Source organism: Rutidosis leptorrhynchoides, chromosome 6 (genome assembly GCF_046630445.1).
Source record: "Rutidosis leptorrhynchoides isolate AG116_Rl617_1_P2 chromosome 6, CSIRO_AGI_Rlap_v1, whole genome shotgun sequence".
Taxonomy (NCBI): Eukaryota; Viridiplantae; Streptophyta; class Magnoliopsida; order Asterales; family Asteraceae; genus Rutidosis; species Rutidosis leptorrhynchoides.
This window is the reverse complement of record NC_092338.1, coordinates 424,438,173-424,456,191: the sequence shown is the minus strand read 5'-3', so window position 1 is coordinate 424,456,191 and position 18,019 is coordinate 424,438,173. Positions and strand designations below refer to the sequence as shown.

The 18,019-nt window shown below is 34.1% G+C and overlaps 1 protein-coding gene across 1 annotated transcript in view; it reads right to left on the bottom strand.

Moving 5' to 3' along the window:
• Positions 1-3,952, bottom strand: part of LOC139855189 (uncharacterized) — a 31,602-nt gene extending 27,650 nt beyond the window's left edge. The window contains exon 1 of the mRNA XM_071844431.1: positions 3,539-3,952. Coding sequence (XP_071700532.1) covers positions 3,539-3,952 — 414 coding nt within the window. The remainder of the gene's footprint in view (positions 1-3,538) is intronic.
• Between the last annotated feature and the right edge of the window lie 14,067 nt (positions 3,953-18,019).

The window sequence follows — 18,019 nt, the reverse complement described above, 5'->3', positions numbered from 1 at the left end:
TTATATAAATTATTTATTTAAAGTATACAAAATAAATATAATTAATTAAGTTATAAATGAAACACATGATTAAAATAAAAATTAGATCACTAATAATATATATATTTGTTTGATTATCATTACATGTTTTAATATATATAACTGATATAGGTTCGTGAATCCGAGATCAACCCTACACTTTTTAAATGACGTCATATGTATTTTTACTACAAAATACAGTATTGTGAGTTCATTTGCTCCCTTTTACTCTTTATATTTTTGGGACTGAGAATACATGCGCTGTTTTTACAACTGCTTTATTCAATGCTTTTGAAATATATTTTGAACTGCGAATACATGAAATGCTTTTATAAATGTTTGACGAGATAGACACAAGCAAAACATTCCTCGAACGAATTATTATGCAGACAGAAGTTTTGTGGATTATTATTGAATTATGTGGACTTAATAATTGCCACTAATTGTTGTGAATATTTTTCCCCTGATTATTATTGCTTGGTAACCTAAGAATTAGAATCGGGTATGGCCCTAATTCACGCGAATCCTAAAGGTAGCTACCGGGTTTAACACCCCCACCCAGAATGTTCACTAGACGGAAGGGCTAGTGGGCGTGGTGTTTAGTACTTCGAAGTTTATATGATTATTATACAGACGAGATGTTCTATTTCGGGGATATTATTATGCTCATTATATGTTAAGGTCGGTTACCAAGCCAAGCTATGAAAGAAATGAAAAGTGAATGTTATGTATCGAGAGAATAATTTTATACACAGGTTATGTGTATGTTATTTTTGTGCACAAGATAGGTGTACGGTTACTAAGATTTATGAAAAATGATTTCGTACACGAAAAAGGTGTACTGTATTTAAAAGATATCGCATGTGCATTACAGGTGGGTATAGGATTCGGGCCCATTTGTACCATGCAGGATTTAAATCTTGTAGTCTATCAAAATGATGAATTTTATTGTTTTATGATAAACTTATGAACTCACCAACCTTTTGGTTGATACTTTAAAGCATGTTTATTCTCAGGTATGAAATAAATCTTCCGCTGTGCATTTGCTCATTTAAAAGATATTACTTGGAGTCGTTCAAGGCATATAGACGTCAGTTCATTGAGATGGTACCATATGTTATTGTGTTCGTTCAGGAAGATTTTGGACGGGGTATGACATGTGGTATCAGAGCGGTGGTCTTAGCGAACCAGGTCTTGCATTAGTGTGTCTAACTGATAGTTGTTTAGATGCATTAATGAGTCTGAACTTCGACCGTGTCTGCATGTCAAAAGTTTTGCTTATCATTTCGTGTCGAAAATTACCTGCTTATCATTCTTAGGGAATCATTTGCTTATCATTCTTAGTCTAGACACGTCTTACTGCATTGATTGCATGAAAAGTGTATAGACAAAATTCATATCTTAGCGTATATGCTAATTCATTTCTTAGCGTATCTGTTACTGTAAACTATGCCTGGCATATTCCGTAAATTCCTCCTTAATCTACGGGGTCTTTTGTACTATATATAGGTATTCTATGTAATTAGAATATCATCCGACATCCGAATCATTCCATATCGAAAAATTCTTTATCTAACCGTGCAAGATGAATTTTGCAACCAGTTCAAGTTCCTCGGATTCCGATATGGATTTCCGCTCGAGTTCCGAAAGCAGCGTAATCGGAACGGGTCAACCAATTAGCCATCATAAATTCAAGATGAATTGAGAATGGGTACAAAGTAAACTTAATCAATGGAGATGCGAAGAAGCGATCCTTTCCATCAACCGAATTCACCTCTTGGCGAAGAACCTGAAGCACTTACCGGCGAACCTGTTCATAATACCATTTTTTTCTCATTTTCAGGGTATCTCGTCATGACTATATACTATCTCAGATTCTAAATCTTATTCATCCGCTCGTCCGAACCGACAATCATCCCGGTGTAATATAAGAAGTAAAGGAACTTCGCACTCGGGTAGTAGCTTTGGAGAATATGGTGCAAAGGTTACAAGCACCAGCAGCAACACCGACAGAAACAGTACTACCATCAACAACTCCAACAATACCATCACCACCGCCAACAGCAACATCCGCATCACACGTCTCGACATCACAATCTATACCTCGAACATCAACATTATACGCACCATAGATACCAAGGAGTATCAAGAACAATGAACGATGAAGTATTGATCCATAACTTCATTAATATTCTGCGAAGAATATGTGGTTCCTAATAGTTTTAGAGATTACTTATTCTAGCTCAAACCGAAAATCATATGAGTTTAATATCATATTAACTCATTAAATCCATGATTACATCTGAAGAACATATATATGTATATATGTTTTCATAAAGATTGTAATTAAAAATTCTTTTGTACAAACTGATAATGGTGAAAATATTTTAACGGGTAGGTAATACCTGAGGAATATTTAGTTTCACATTAATAAGTTACACTGTATATTCTCCGAATCTGATTCAACAGTCATTTACGATCCTACTTACATCCACAGATATACGAATCCGTTCACCACTGAATAACCATTTTTATTCGATTTCATATTTGGATTTTGACTTATCAGAATCAAACAAGTGGCATAATGAAGAAAACATTGGACAATTAAAATGAATTAAAATATTGATTATAACATATGAAACTAAACAATTCTTCAAGTCTGCCACTTGATTTCATCTTAAACCTCATTTGTATTTTGACGATTACAATCTGCATTCAAACCTTTCATGATTCTTGAAAACACCTCAATCGAGAGGATGAACCAACCGCACTTCATCTACGGAAGAAAAGAGTGAGGCATATAGCTATGCACCTGAAAAATTCTCGAAACCTGAGTAAACGTTTAACACATATCTGTTCTAGCTCCTTTGGCGTTGTTATTACTGAAAATAACTTTACAATTTCTTTCCAAATTAGTCAATTTTGTCACAGCTCCATCAAGTCAACTTCGACTTTTCGTTTGAAACAACCTTATTATAACCTTGATATATATACGTACTTTTTTATTGTTACTGGGGAACCTTTTATATTCCACTAAGTGTAATCCGGCTATTAGTGCTTCTTACTCGGCCTCATTGTTTGAGGCAGCGAATTTTAGCCAGATAGCGTAAGTGATCTCTTCTCTGGTTGGGGAAACGAAGAGAATGCCTATGCCAGCTCCTTCCTCACTTGATGCCCCGTCCGTATATAGTTCCCAGAATTCGTCCACTTCCCTTATTGTAACGGTGGTTTCGCCCTATTTGATCATGTCGGAAGGGAGCTCTACTAAGAAGTCTGCTATGACTTGTCCCTTGACCGAATGCCTCGGGAGAAAAGTGATCTCGTGTTCTCCGAGTTCTATTGCCCATTTTGCCATTCTACCGGAGATTTCCGGCCTGGTCAGAACGTGTTTGATTGGTTGGTAAGTAAGGACTTGTATCGGATGTGCTTGGAAGTATCGCCGCAGTCGTCTGGCTGTGTGTACTAAAGCGTAAATCAGTTTTTCCATGGCTGGGTAGTTTACCTCTCCATTTTACAATACTTTGCTTAAAAAGTACACCGGCATTTGAGTCTTGCCTCTATCAGCGATTAGAACTGAGATAATTGCCTCGGTGGAGGCAGCGAGATATACCGTGAGGGTTTCTCCCGGTATAGATGCCGGTAACACTGGTAGCTCTTTTAAGAATGCCTTCGTATCCTGAAAGGCTCTTTCTGCTTCGTCCGTCCATATGAAATCTTTTTTGCTCAGGCATCCTTTTAATGTCTGGAAAAAAGGGAGAGCCCTGTCGGCGGCCCGTGACAGGAACCTTGTGAGTGCCGCTAGCTTCCCGTTTAAGCTCTGCACGTCCTTTTTGCTCTTGGGTGACTGCATGTTCTCGATTGCTTGAATCTTCTTCGGGTTTGCCTTGATCCCTCTCGGAGTGATCATGAAACCCAAGAAACGGCCTTCTTCCATTCAGAAAGAACATTTTGACGGATTTAGCCTCATATTGATTTTGCGTAGTGAATCGAACGTTTTGATGATGTCTAGGATCATTTGCTCTTCTGTTTTGCTCTTGATGACGATGTTGTCCACGTATGCTTCGATATTTCGTCCGATTTGGTCCTGGAATGCTTTGTTAATTAACTGTTGGTATGTTGCTCCAGCATTCTTTAGCCCGAATGGTAACCTATATGCATTTGTTCGTGAAGAATGCGGTTTTTTCTTCTTCAATTTCTGCCATAGGGATTTGTTGATAGCCCCTATATGCGTCCAGGAAGCTTAGAAACTGGTAACCTGAGAGAGACTCAACTTTTCAGTCAATTTTTGATAGAGGGTAATTGTCTTTTGGGCATGCTTTGTTGATGTCTTTGTAGTCAACACACATGTGCCAAGATCCGTCTGCCTTCTTTACCATCAAGGGGTTCGCTACCCATGTTTGATATTTTACTTTTTTCATTATGCCGGCATCGACTAGTCGTTATACTTCGTTATCCATGAATTCACTTCGTTCTAACGCCATTGCCCTTTTCTACTGTACAACTGGTGTGATATTCAGGTTTACGTTTAGCCGATGTTGGGCTATGTCGCGTGGGACACCCGTCATGTCCGATGGTTCCCAGGCGAAGACGTCAATATTTACTGCTAGGAGTTTGCAGAGCGTATCCCTTGCATTTGTGCTCAAAGTAGTACCAATCTATATCCGTTGGTCCGGATGCTTGGGATTTGGGGAAACATAACCGTCGTCATGGACGACGATATCACTTGCTCCGTTGAATATTTGCATGCATACAATTGGTTCCATTTCTTGTATCCGGATTGTAGCGATTCTGGCTGGAGTCGGGAATTTCAGCATACCAAGGACTGTGGAGGCAATCTCGCCAAACTTCTGCATGGCATTACGTCCCAAGATGACGTTATACCGTGAGTCTGTTTTGACAATAGAGAATTCTATGTCTGCTGCACTTTGAAAGGGTAATGTTCCCAAAACCACCTTCAGGGTTATGGACCCCACCGGCCAAGTTGCAGTGCAATTGAATCCTGCTAGTGGTGAAGTTGCTGCCTTCTTTTGTCATCTGATGTTTTCTAGTAGCTGCAGAAAACAATGTTCGAACATGACCTCAGCTCCCGCACCAGTGTCGGTGTATATTCGCCCGATCTGGCAATTGGAGATATGTTCTCGTATGATATCAGGGTCTGAAGATGGGTTGATGTTAAATAATGAGGGGAAAATTATGGGTTCGTGTTTCCATTCATCTAACACCCCTAATTTCCGTCTCTGTCCCATGACCCATGAATGAATCATATGAACATCGGTGTCGCTGGTGCTGCGTATGCTTGATTCTTCGTTTTCTAGCTCGGTTTGGCAAGTTGTTATTACTTTCGTACCTTTAGATAGCGCCATTTGATCAAACCAAAATCGTTACGTGTAAATGGATTTCGGGTTTGAGTGCTTAATTTGGGAAAAAGAGTAGGTTGATTGTTTTAACTCCAATAATTGTGCAAACCCCGATTTGGAATCTGGATTCCAAGGGCGTAAAACAACCAATTGAATTAACCTTATTCGATCAGAATCGAATAAGTTAATATCTTAGCGTGGATTAACTCGGATGGTGATCGGAGCACTGATCGGAATTAAATTAACGACTGGAGTGACGTTGTCGCCATTGATTTTGGTAGAGTAACGTTTATGCATCCAGTGTTCTTCAAATGAAGGATTTCACTTGTGTATTTATAGATGTTATGGAGAGAATGATGACGTGGCACATGTCCCTTTCATGGTTGTAACAAACTTTGTCAATCCCGAGGGGTGACGTGGCACCTGTAGTGACCCGGAAAATTTCGACTAATTTTAAATCAAACTCTCGATACGATATTGTATTTTCAACACGATAAGCAAAGTCTGTTAGGTTGGATCTCAAAAATTTTGAACTGTTTCATATATTCAATTGACCTTCGACCATTCTCGACGATTCACGAATAACTATTTGTAAATAGTTATATATATTTAAATATATATATATATATATATATATATATATATATATATATATATACATATATATATATATATATAAATATAAATATATATATAAATATTACTTGTAAATATATAATATTATATTTAGTTGTTTAAAAGAATATAATTAATATATTTATTTACTTAAACTTGTTAATTAAGATTTGATATATATATATATATATATATATATATATATATATATATATATATATATAAATATATATATATATATATAATGTGTATATTGAAAATGATTGATTTCGAGCCTAATTAGTAAACGTCGGTAACACTCGGTTGACCTTTCGTTAGTTTTAATATAGATATATTACATGTTCATGAAGGACTAAAATAAAAGTTGAACTGTAAATCGATTACGAAGATGTTAGATTTGTTAAAAATATTTTTACCTTTTTAAGTTTAAATATTAGTACTCCGTACATATAAATTGGAACAGAAAATAAATAATTATCGAACCTTTTTGATCAGGTTTCAAACAGTTAATGAGTGAAATAATTAAATATATTTAATCTAAAAATTTGGGATTTTTAAGGACACTTTTATACGTTAACTGTTTAGCAATGGACACGATATAGCATTCTGTGACAAACTGTCGGTAACTAAATAACAAATCATTTCGATACTACTGTACTTAATTGATAAATTTAGTCTACTATGCGTGTTTGATTCCTACACATTTTCAAACTTGAAAGTTAATTATATTATATTTATGATATCACTGTGTTTGAATGAGATATGCAACCGAATTTGTCTGGTTTCATTTCTTCAATCATATATGTTACATATACATAACTTTATACATATAGATATAGAGGAACACCCTATATTTCCTTCTCTCTAATCCCTGCACAACACCTTCCACCTTAACTCCTCTTCATCGTCTATCAATTATGAAACCACCATTTTCTTTGTTACAAAGCCACCATCGGCCACCAATCACTTTATTCTTCAACCCATGTAACCACCATCCACCACCTTTTGCTCCGGCAAACCTAACACAGTCAAGAACCACCTTCACACTCATACCAAATGAATTCAATTAGTCAATTTCAGCAGAGAACTAATATGATAAGTTTGATTCAATTACATAATCAAACACAAGGTTTGTTTCCATCAAAACACCATCTACAATATTATTATTTTTCCTTGTTTGTATGAACCGACATCAAACACACAACCATATCATCAACTTTCTTCCTTTCAATTTCTATATTTTTCTTCCTTTTGCCTAGACCAAATCGCCATGACCATGAACACCACCTCTTTCGTTAAATCCATAACTCACCACCACTTTCGATATCATATTTTCCTAACCAACTTCAACTCTTATTATTAAAAGTTTACAACGTATTTGCATTATACAAAAATTCTCCACACATGTTCATTTTCCTAAAAACTCGATCAACTAAATACACTATATTCGATACTGTGCAAAACCTCTATTGCTATATAACTTGTTTCTATTCGGCTTCACCACCAAAATGTTCCCTTGCTGCTGCTACATCCTGTCAAAACCAGAATAAACGTCACATGTTATTCATTGGCTGCTGCTATATTATATATTTTTTGTAGAGTTGATCATATATCAAGACCCACGAAATAAACTACCATCTTTTACTCACTGTTTCTGTTAAAGATTACACGCGAGTGAAAATGATGATATTACTAGATGAAGATGACGTGAGTAGAGGATAAAAAGTGAAGTTGTTAAGAATTAATAATGATGATGATGTTTGCACGCCTCATTTTCTTCTTCTTTGGCCGACAACCCACCTCACCACTTGACTATATTAAAGTTCTTTATAGATTTATTTATAAAAAAAAAGACGGGACATATAATAATACATGTGGGACAATATGCAACCTTCTTGTTGACTGAATGATGTAACGAGAATTAATTGTTTTGAATGGGCCAAACGGCCAACTAATTTGATAAGTGGACTTCAAATCCAATCGGTTTCTTTTGGGCTCACAATCAATTGGGATGTGCGACTGGTTTTCTGCTTGCTACAACAAGCTGTGAAGAAAATCATTTAATATATAAGATAATACATTGTGGTATTCGATCATGATAATGATAGTGATGATGGATAAGATAGATACTAGGTGATGATATTGATAACAAAGGTGATATAGGATGATGATATTATAAAGGTAACAAGAAGGGTAATATTGATTATGATATTGATGATGATGTTAGATTATGATGATGATCAGATGATGGCTTAATTATGAATGATGATGATTTTCGCAGATTATGATTATTAATGGGTTATTGGTCGATTAAAATTGAAGAAGAAAAAGAAACTGAATTACTAGTTAGATAGGTTTGAGTTGGGGAATTAAAACAGAAATGCAAAGACAGCAGACCGATTAGGCGTGTTTCAGTTTAACGAGAGGTCGCGGGTTCGAACCTCGGTTGTGGCATTTTTTTTTTAAGAGAAGAAGAAAGGAAAACAGGAAGAAAAGGGGTTATATAAATATAAGTATCATATTAATTAGGAAAAATAGACACAGATGAATGGTTAAGGAATTTTGTCGGGTTAGCGGGACGTCGCGGGTTCAAACCCGGACTTGGGCATTTTTGTTTGAGCTACTACTTTGAGGTAGCATTACTATTACCTTATTATTAGTATTATCATTAAATATTAGTATTATTATTATTATTATTATTATTATTATTATTATTATTATTATTATTATTATTATTACTAAAAGTATCATTTTTTTATAAATTATCTTGTTTATTAAAAGTAGTATTATAATTGAAACTAACATTTTTTTTATCAAGATTATCATTTTTATTATTAAAATTATCATTATTATTATTAGGATTATTATGATTTTTATAATTAGTATTATTTTTATCATTATTATTATTAGTATTATTAATTATTAATATATCAAATAAAGGATTCTATATAAAAATATATTTACAACATAAAACATAACTATATTAATATTTTTAATAAATATGAATTATCTATTTAAAGTATATAAAAATAAATATATCTAATTATGAATAAATGAAACATATATATATATATATATATATATATATATATATATATATATATATATATATATTCAATATAAAAATAATATAACTAATAAGGTTATATATATATATATAAAATTTGATCGATTACGATTATGTATATTAATAAATATACAAATGATATAGGTTCGTGAATCCGAGGCCAAACCCACACTTGTTCCATGTCGTTATATGTATTTTTACTACAAAATACAATATGGTGAGTTCATTTGATTCCCTTTTACTCTTTACATTTTTGGGACTGAGAATACATGCGCTACTTTTACAACTGCTTTATTAAATGCTTTTGAAATACATTTTGAACTGCGAATACATGAAATGCTTTTATAAATGTTTGACGAGATAGACACAAGCAAAACATTCCTCGAATGAATTATGTGGACGTGATAATTGCCACCATTGAATTATGTGGACGTGATAATTGCCACAATTGATATGAATATTTTTCCCCTGATTATTATTGCTTGGTAACCTAAGAATTAGGGAACATCACTAATTTTGAGAATTAGTGCACGCCTAATTGACGCGAATCCTAAAGGTAGCTACCGGGTTTAACACCCCCACCCAGAATGTTCACTAGACGGAAGAGCTAGTGGACGTGGTGTTTAGTACTTCGAGATTTATATATTATACAGACGAGATGTTCTGTTTTTGGGGATATTATTTATGCGCATTATATGTTAAGGTCGGTTACCAAGCCAAGCAATGAATGAAAAGTGAATGTTATGTATCGAGAGAATGATTTTATACACAAGTTATATGTATGATATTTTTGTACACGAGATATGTGTACGTTTACTAAGATTTATGAAAAATAGTTTCGTACACGAGAAAGGCATACTGTATTTAAAAGATATCGCATGTACATTACAGGTGGGTATAGGATTCGGGCCCATTTGTACCATGCAGCATTTAAATCTTGTGGTCTATCAAAATGATGAATTTTATTGATTTATGATAAACCTATGAACTCACCAACCTTTTGGTTGACACTTGAAAGCATGTTTATTCTCAGGTATGAAAGAAATCTTCCGCTGTGCATTTGCTCATTTTAAAGACATTATTTGGAGTTGATCATTGCAATGGGACCAGATGTTGGTGACTTCGTCCAGATGGATTAGGACGGGGTATGACAGCACCGGTCCCTTTCATGGGGAATAACAGATCCTAACGAATTTCCCTAGATTTGCGGGCTGACGTGGCATGCGGCTTGCTTGCATGCTTGTTCCGTGATCAAGTGGTCACTCTAGGACAGAGTGCCTACTTCGTGGTAATGCATTCTGTTCCGGGACAACGTGCTTGTCCCGGGAGTGTCTTCATGACGGTTTGGAATGCCGAGACGGTAGTGTCGGCGGGTTGATTTCGGTTAAGGCATCACGGTGCTCTCAGTCTAGCCGGGTAGGTTTCGCTAGACACTTGTTCCAAGTGTTTCTTCTCGGTCGTGATTATAATGATTGGCTTTACGGCGCCTAGTTGTGATTATCCTGACCGCCTGCATGGTGTCGGTTGTGTGTGTCATCCAAGTTCTTGGTCCTGCCATTTGTCCGTCATGGTAGGATAACCGGGAAGACGTCAGACGGATGTCGAGAAAGGAGTCGGCTACTCGGGATGCATAGTACCGGGTAAGATTTTGCCGATATGCTTGCCTATTTTGAGATGCATCGTTATGCGTATCACTATAAATATTATATAATATATAATTAATTATATAGATTATTAATTAATTAATTATATTTTGAGTGTCGGCAAAGCTGATTGATCGAAGATGAGCTGGAGGAGACCTTCATGCGATCGCATGGGCTTTACTCCTCTATGCCATGTGATCGCATGGTGAGCATGAACCAGAATGATTGAGTTTTTCTTCGCACGTTGCAATATTTATGTATATATATACCTATACTATCGAGTTCTAACACACACCTAAAACTTATATCTTTCTATCTCTCTGAATCATTATCATACTATGTAATATTTATTTAAATTATTTTTTTTATTATTAATATTATTATTAGGAGTATTATTATTATTAGTAATATACATAAAATACTATGACGAGGTTATGAGCGAGTTATTTCAAAAACAGGTTTTATGAGCTGGGCAGAGCTAAAGAAATTATGGGTTATAGCTATGAAGATTATGGGTAGTGTTCGGGGTATATCTCATAAGGTCAATCTAGTGTTTATCATCTCCGTTACGTCTATGTACCTTTTTTGCAATATTGAATCTTAATATTGATACGTGAGCACTCATAACTCAACTTTTATATATTAATAGTGTATCCCTGACTAATGCTCGAATATATATGATTATGCATGCTTGTATGTTTAATTTTTATCGTTAGATAGTTATGATAAATCACGAATTTGATACATATGCGATTGAGATAGGGTATATGATATGACGTCGTTGAAAAGCTGACGAAAAATCAATAACTTTTCATTTAGAAATCGTGTGGTTTCGATGAACGGATTAAAAGATATCGTCAATTGAATTATCTATAATTTTAAGTATTATTGTTAAAATGATTATTATTATTATTATTATTATTATCGTTATCGTTATCGTTATCGTCATTATTATCGTCATTATTATTATTATCTAATAATCAATATTATTATTATTATTATTATTATTATTATTATTATTATTATTATTAAAATAATTAAAATTTTTATCAAAACTATCATTTTATTATTTTTATCGTTATTATTATTAAAATTATCATTAATATTAAAACTATCATTTTTTATTAAAATTATGATTTTAAAAGAAATATCATTGTTATTATCAAATATTATTATTATTATTATCATTTTAGTATTATTATTATTAAAAATTATCATAGAATTATTATTTTTATAAAATATTATTATTATGGCATTAGTATTATTATAAATGATCATTATTAATTATCAAAATTATTATTATCATTTGTAAATATAAATATTGTTATTATAATTAATATTATTATTACCACAAAATAATACAACTTTTACTTATTATTATTAATATTATTTTATCAAATACAAAGATATTTTTATCACACGTAATATAATTACATTTATAATATATACCACTATATTTTTTATGATATTAAATGAGCTTTATAAATTGTTATTACTTTAAATATATATAAAAGTATATTTTTTTATCATATATAAATTTTAAAATAAAGTTTTATAAATGATTTGTATTATTTACTCTAATAAAATCTGTTAAATATATTTAAATATATAAAACGACTATATTTAAGTTATATATTAAACATGTATAGATTTTGAAAATCATTTTGGGTCAAGTTGACTTTTGTTGATTTTTGCATGATAATCTCGAGCATTAGGATTGTGATACACTATGACTTGGCTTAGCTTATTAGACATATATTTGAACAACATATACTTAATATAGGTTCGTGAATCCGAGGCCAACCTTGCATTTGTTCAATGCCATCATATGTATTTTTACTACAAAATACAGTATCGTGAGTTTCATTACTCCCTTTTTAAATGCTTTTGCAATATATATTTTTGGGACTGAGAATACATGCGTTTTTATAAATGTTTGACGAAATAGACACAAGTAATCGAAACTACATTATATGGTTGAATGATCGAAATCGAATATGCCCCTTTTAGTCTGGTAATCTAAGAATTAGGGAACTGGCCCCTAATTGACGCGAATCCTAAAGATAAATCTATCGGGACCGACAAGCCCCATCTGTGATGCCCCGTACTAAATCATCATGTACGGACCATCAACAACAGGATCATTACAAGGTTAAGTACTATATGCGATTTCAAAAGAAGTTTGCATTCATATAAATAGTGATGTCATAACCAACATCGAATGTTTTACAACCCAAAAGCATGCTTCACTAAGTAGAAGCAAATAATAATTGTAATAAAGTTTGTATGCAAAAGTAAACGTTCATGCGGGACATTTCTAAAGCAGCGGGTTGTCTACAGCAAGACTAGTACAACAGCGGAAGCAACCTTAAGCACCTGAGAAAAACATGCTTAAAAACGTCAACACAAAGGTTGGTGAGCTATAGTTTAAGTATAACTGTAATGTAAGTAGGCCACGAGATTTCAGTGCTACAACGAGCGTTTCAAAATAGTAATCCAAATCAGTATGTTTAAGTATATGCTCAACCGTGGGCACTCGGTAACTAACTTAACGTTTAAATAATATATCACCCCCTGAAAGTACACTTGGCAAGTGCGTATGTTTACGAAGTATTAAACACTCGTTAAATGCTAGCGCGACTAGCCCGAGTGGGGATGTCAAACCCTATGGATCCATATCTAAGATTCGCGTTCACGGTTCAAAAACCGATGATTAAACGTTACCGAGCTAAAGGGAATGTTTATGCCGTTGTATAACCCACACATATATAAGTTTAAGTACTCGTGCCTAGTATGTAAAACATAAAATCCGCATGTATTCTCAGTTCCCAAAATAAGTTAAAGTAAAAAGGGAATGCTATAACTCACAGTGATAAAAGCGGTAAAGTCGGTAATGAAAGTACGCAAGTAGTAAGTGGGTCCGAAAGGTCGTCAACAAGCAATACTAGAAAGGAAAGAAAGAAAGAACAAGTGTGTGTGAAAACCAAAATGAGCAAGTGATTTGAATGAGAGGTAAATGGCTAGTATTTATAAGCAAGGAATTTGACAAGGATTGATGACATGGACAAGGGCTAGTATTTATAAGCAAGGAATTTGACAAGGATTGATGACATGGACAAGGGCTAGTATTTATAAGCAAGGAATTTGACAAGGATTGATGACATGGACAAGGGCTAATTAATTGGGTCACTAGCTAGAGTAGGCTGGGCTTGAGCCCAACAAGGTAGAAAGTCCAACAAGACTAACTATTGTGCATAATTAAATTACTACGCGTAATTAAGCATCCAAAAACCCAGGTAATTATTATTATAAAATAATAATTAATATCTCGCAGTCATAATATTCCGATTATGACAAAAGTTAAACATGCGCGCAAGTTCGCGGTGTATTCGAAACGTCAAATAACACTAACGGTTATAAAGGCTTCCAATGATCAAGTTATGTATCCTACGTACTCTAAGGCATGTTTTAACATATAAATGGAAGTAAACCACGTAAATCAAGTTTTCGGAGTATAAAGTAACACAGTACGCACAAATACGCAGTTTCGCAAAAACACAAGGCACAAAAGCAAGTCGAAAAAGCCGGGTCGTTACATTACCCACCTGTTAATGGAAATTTCGTCCCGAAATTTGAGGAGTGAAAAAAAAATGGTACCGTAATCGATTAAGAGGGGTGTATCAAAGTTCCGTGAGACCTGTGGGCTCAGAAGTAAGTTATTTACCCTGAAAGGTATTTCGGTATATGAAAGTAAGAATGGGTACATGCCATTAATTAAGTCTCTTGTCCTAAGAGATCAACAAATTGATTCCGTTTCCGATTAACCTGAGTATGTCATCTGAATGTATATCTACAAAAAGAAAGATGGTGTGTCTAGGCTTACAGGCATCTTCGGTAAGTTGGATGCGTGAAATGCATCATGAATGATTCTAAGCTCATCTAAAACATTGAGCGTGAATGTCGTAATATAAGCTGACGGTAGAATGGAAAACATAGTGATTACAACCATGCGATTTGATGTCTGGATAGCGTTAGCCACGGATTTTACCAATCTCTTGGTTTCGGAAGGAGGCCATAGGCATAGGAACTCGATATTTAAGAACGTTTCATTTGAATAAGTGAATTGAGATTTTAGCTAAAAGTGATCAATCGGACTTGCAAGCCATAATTATTCATAGTGCCTTCAGAACGGTCTGAACGAACAATGAGGAATATCACCTAGTTTACCATACTGCAGGTGAACCTACCCTTGGATGAAATGAAAGCACAGTTCTGTAATGTAACTTCATCCTTTCAGTTACATGTTGAAGTAGGGTTAACGTTAACTAGAGCAATATACAGTTGCAACCAATGAAGGAAGGAACATATAGAGTATCCACATCAGTGTCGTAAATGTTTTAAGCAGTCCCCTCCCAAGGGATAACAAGATTCATAGGTTCTCAAAGTATCTTATATTATATTTCCGAAGGAAAGTCGCACGAAAGGTGTGGTCTTTGAATCGAGAGTGAACTCTTCGAGTGGTTTGTTCCGAATTTATCCGTGTACTTAAGGGGTTGTGCGAATGAGAAGATACGTGAACCCTTGGTTCTAACGAATGGTTTACTCCGAGTGAAAAGAATCTCCAAATATGATTCTTGTGTCTCAACATACTGATTCATAGAGATGAGGTTTAAGAGGGCGTTGTGATTTGCCGTGAAGTATTGAGAACAGTAACCCACCTAGTACCTTTCCTACAATAGGGTGGCCAATGAGTGTACCTAAAAAAAATTGATTTATTGGCCCGCATTTTTGTCATGTTTAGCTTTTAAAAGAACATTTTATGGGCGCAAAGATTTTCTCATAAATTTTATAAAACCGCCATCCAAAGTGGCTCAAGGGTTTTTTTTTTTTAACAAAGATCTTAATAGTAAGTTTCATCTCTAACGGAGGGCGAGAAAAGTGTGATCCATACATGGTGTAGTCTAATATGAAAACCTTTAATAAAATCAACTAAGGGGGTTTTGAAAAACAAAACCTTTAAACGCTTGTTGTGACAACGTAGACGGAACGAAGTTCCTAGTAAATTTAGGAGTAGGTACAACGTGTACCATTTTGCTTAAAACTATTTGACTTAAGTTGAATAACTCGGTAAAGGAGCGGTTTTTAAATATTTTGAAGATATAACTTAGTATCAAAATAAGTAAGTATAAATTTATACATATATGATTTTATAAATCGTTTAAGTGACCGAAAAGTTTTTAGTACTTTCATTGTCTGTAAATCTTGTGACCGAAAAGTTTTTAGCACAAATAAACAACGTGTAATAAAAAAAATTGATAAACATAGTTTTTCGTATTTCAAAGGTTACGAGTTGAAAAAGATTGAGTGAAAAAAAAAAAGCTTGGAATCCTCGGGTGACCAGTTACTAGGTAATGAAAACTAATGACATAAATGTAGTTTTGGTAATTATCAGGACACAAGTCTTTGGGCCAAAAATATTTACGTGCGAAGCCGTTGCTAAAAGTGAGGTACGAAGGATAAAGCACGAGGATGAGAAGTTAATTGCTTCTTGAATTTGCAAAGTGCCAAACAGGTTATCACTAATATTAAAGCTGGAATAATGATGGTATTAATACCACTAAATGAGAATTCCTTAGAATGAGTCAGGACTTAGAGCCATGTAAGAAAGAGCATTGTTTCAACACGTGTGGTGAAATAAATACATGGGGTAACGTAATAATTTTGAATGGTTTAAGTGTTAGCGGATGCCCGAAGGCCTTGCATGACGTGGTAGTCAGTGCCTTTATCACATACACATGAATCTTTCGATTTCGACGGTTATAAAGCTTTTAGGATGACTTGGATACGAATAACACGAAAAGTTTTGTATAATACGCAACGAAAGTTTTATAGAAATTGTTTATGGTGACAATGCAAGAGAAGAAACGAAGTTCTTAGTAAATTAGGGTTATGTACAACACGTACCATTCAAAGTATAATATCTTCTGAATAAAAGATTTGATTTGTAAAAGTGAAAGTAAAGTTTCATATGTATTTGTCAAAAATAAGTAATCATTTACTTTATTTTACATAACGGATACGATTTCAAAAATTTGCATGAATGGCAGATAAAATAAATTTATTTTTATAAAGCTTTGGGAGGATAGCACAGTAAAATAATGTGTGTAAAATTTTGGCAAACAAAATTTTTCATATTTCGGAGGTTACAAGTTGGAAAAGATTGATGAGAATCGAGTAAAAGACTTTTGAAAATTTCGAGTGATATTTGAGGTAATAAAAACCATTAAATTTAGATGAGATTGACAACTATTAGTAGGGCATAAGTTCCTTGACCAAAAATGCCTAAGTGTGAAGCTGTTTCTTATGAGTGAGGTACGAATGGGACAGTATGAGGATGAGGGTTAACCACTCATTGATTTTAGGAAAATTTCGAACTGGTATGACTAATATTGAAGTGAGAAGGATGAGGTTGTGGTTATCATCGAATAAGAAATTCCTTGTAATAAATTAGGATTTAGAGTTACGTAAGAATGAGTATCAAATGAGATTCTTGGGTAATCCTCAATATAGAATTTGAATTGCTGAAGTGACAGAATACAATTTCCTTTAAGTATCGCTGTGCAAGTTTGTCCATTGTATCGGTTTCTTTCATGGCTAGAAAATGAGCAGTTTTGGCGAGATGGTCAATAATAACCGAGATGAGGTCCTATCCGCATACCGTCTCTGGTAGTTAATGATGAATTTCTTCCCATTTCCATTGTGGGATTTCGGGGTGTTGTCATGTAACTAATAAGGTTCCATTTTCGGGCTACATCTCTCCCCATAATAGTTTCACCATTCTTGCGAGGTATACAAATAAATTTTTCCCATTATAAATAAATTCCGCTTTCCTCCTTGAAAGTCAGTTCGTTCCAACTATTTCATCAAAGCTTCCTGGCTCGATGAGTATTAGGTTAAGCTTAAAGTTCATCCCAAATCAAATCTTACTGTACTACTGTGAAAAATTCTATCAATCTTTTCGAATAGCGTATGCCTGTACGTAGGTAACTAATCCCTTTTCAACTACTACATTAAAACTTCCAAGTTTGGTTAATACGAGGTCATCTCCAATGACCCACCTGTTAATCTTAAAGTACTACCTTAAATTATTCCTCTATCTTCCTCAGTTTACCATTTGCTTGTGTCGTATAGAATACTTAATTCCCATTGTTGTTGATGGTTTACTATTCATGATAATGCTAAGGTTCTTAGATGTAAGGTTTCTATCATTCTAGTATTAAACAACTCCGAAACAATAAAACGTTGTGCCGAAACGTACC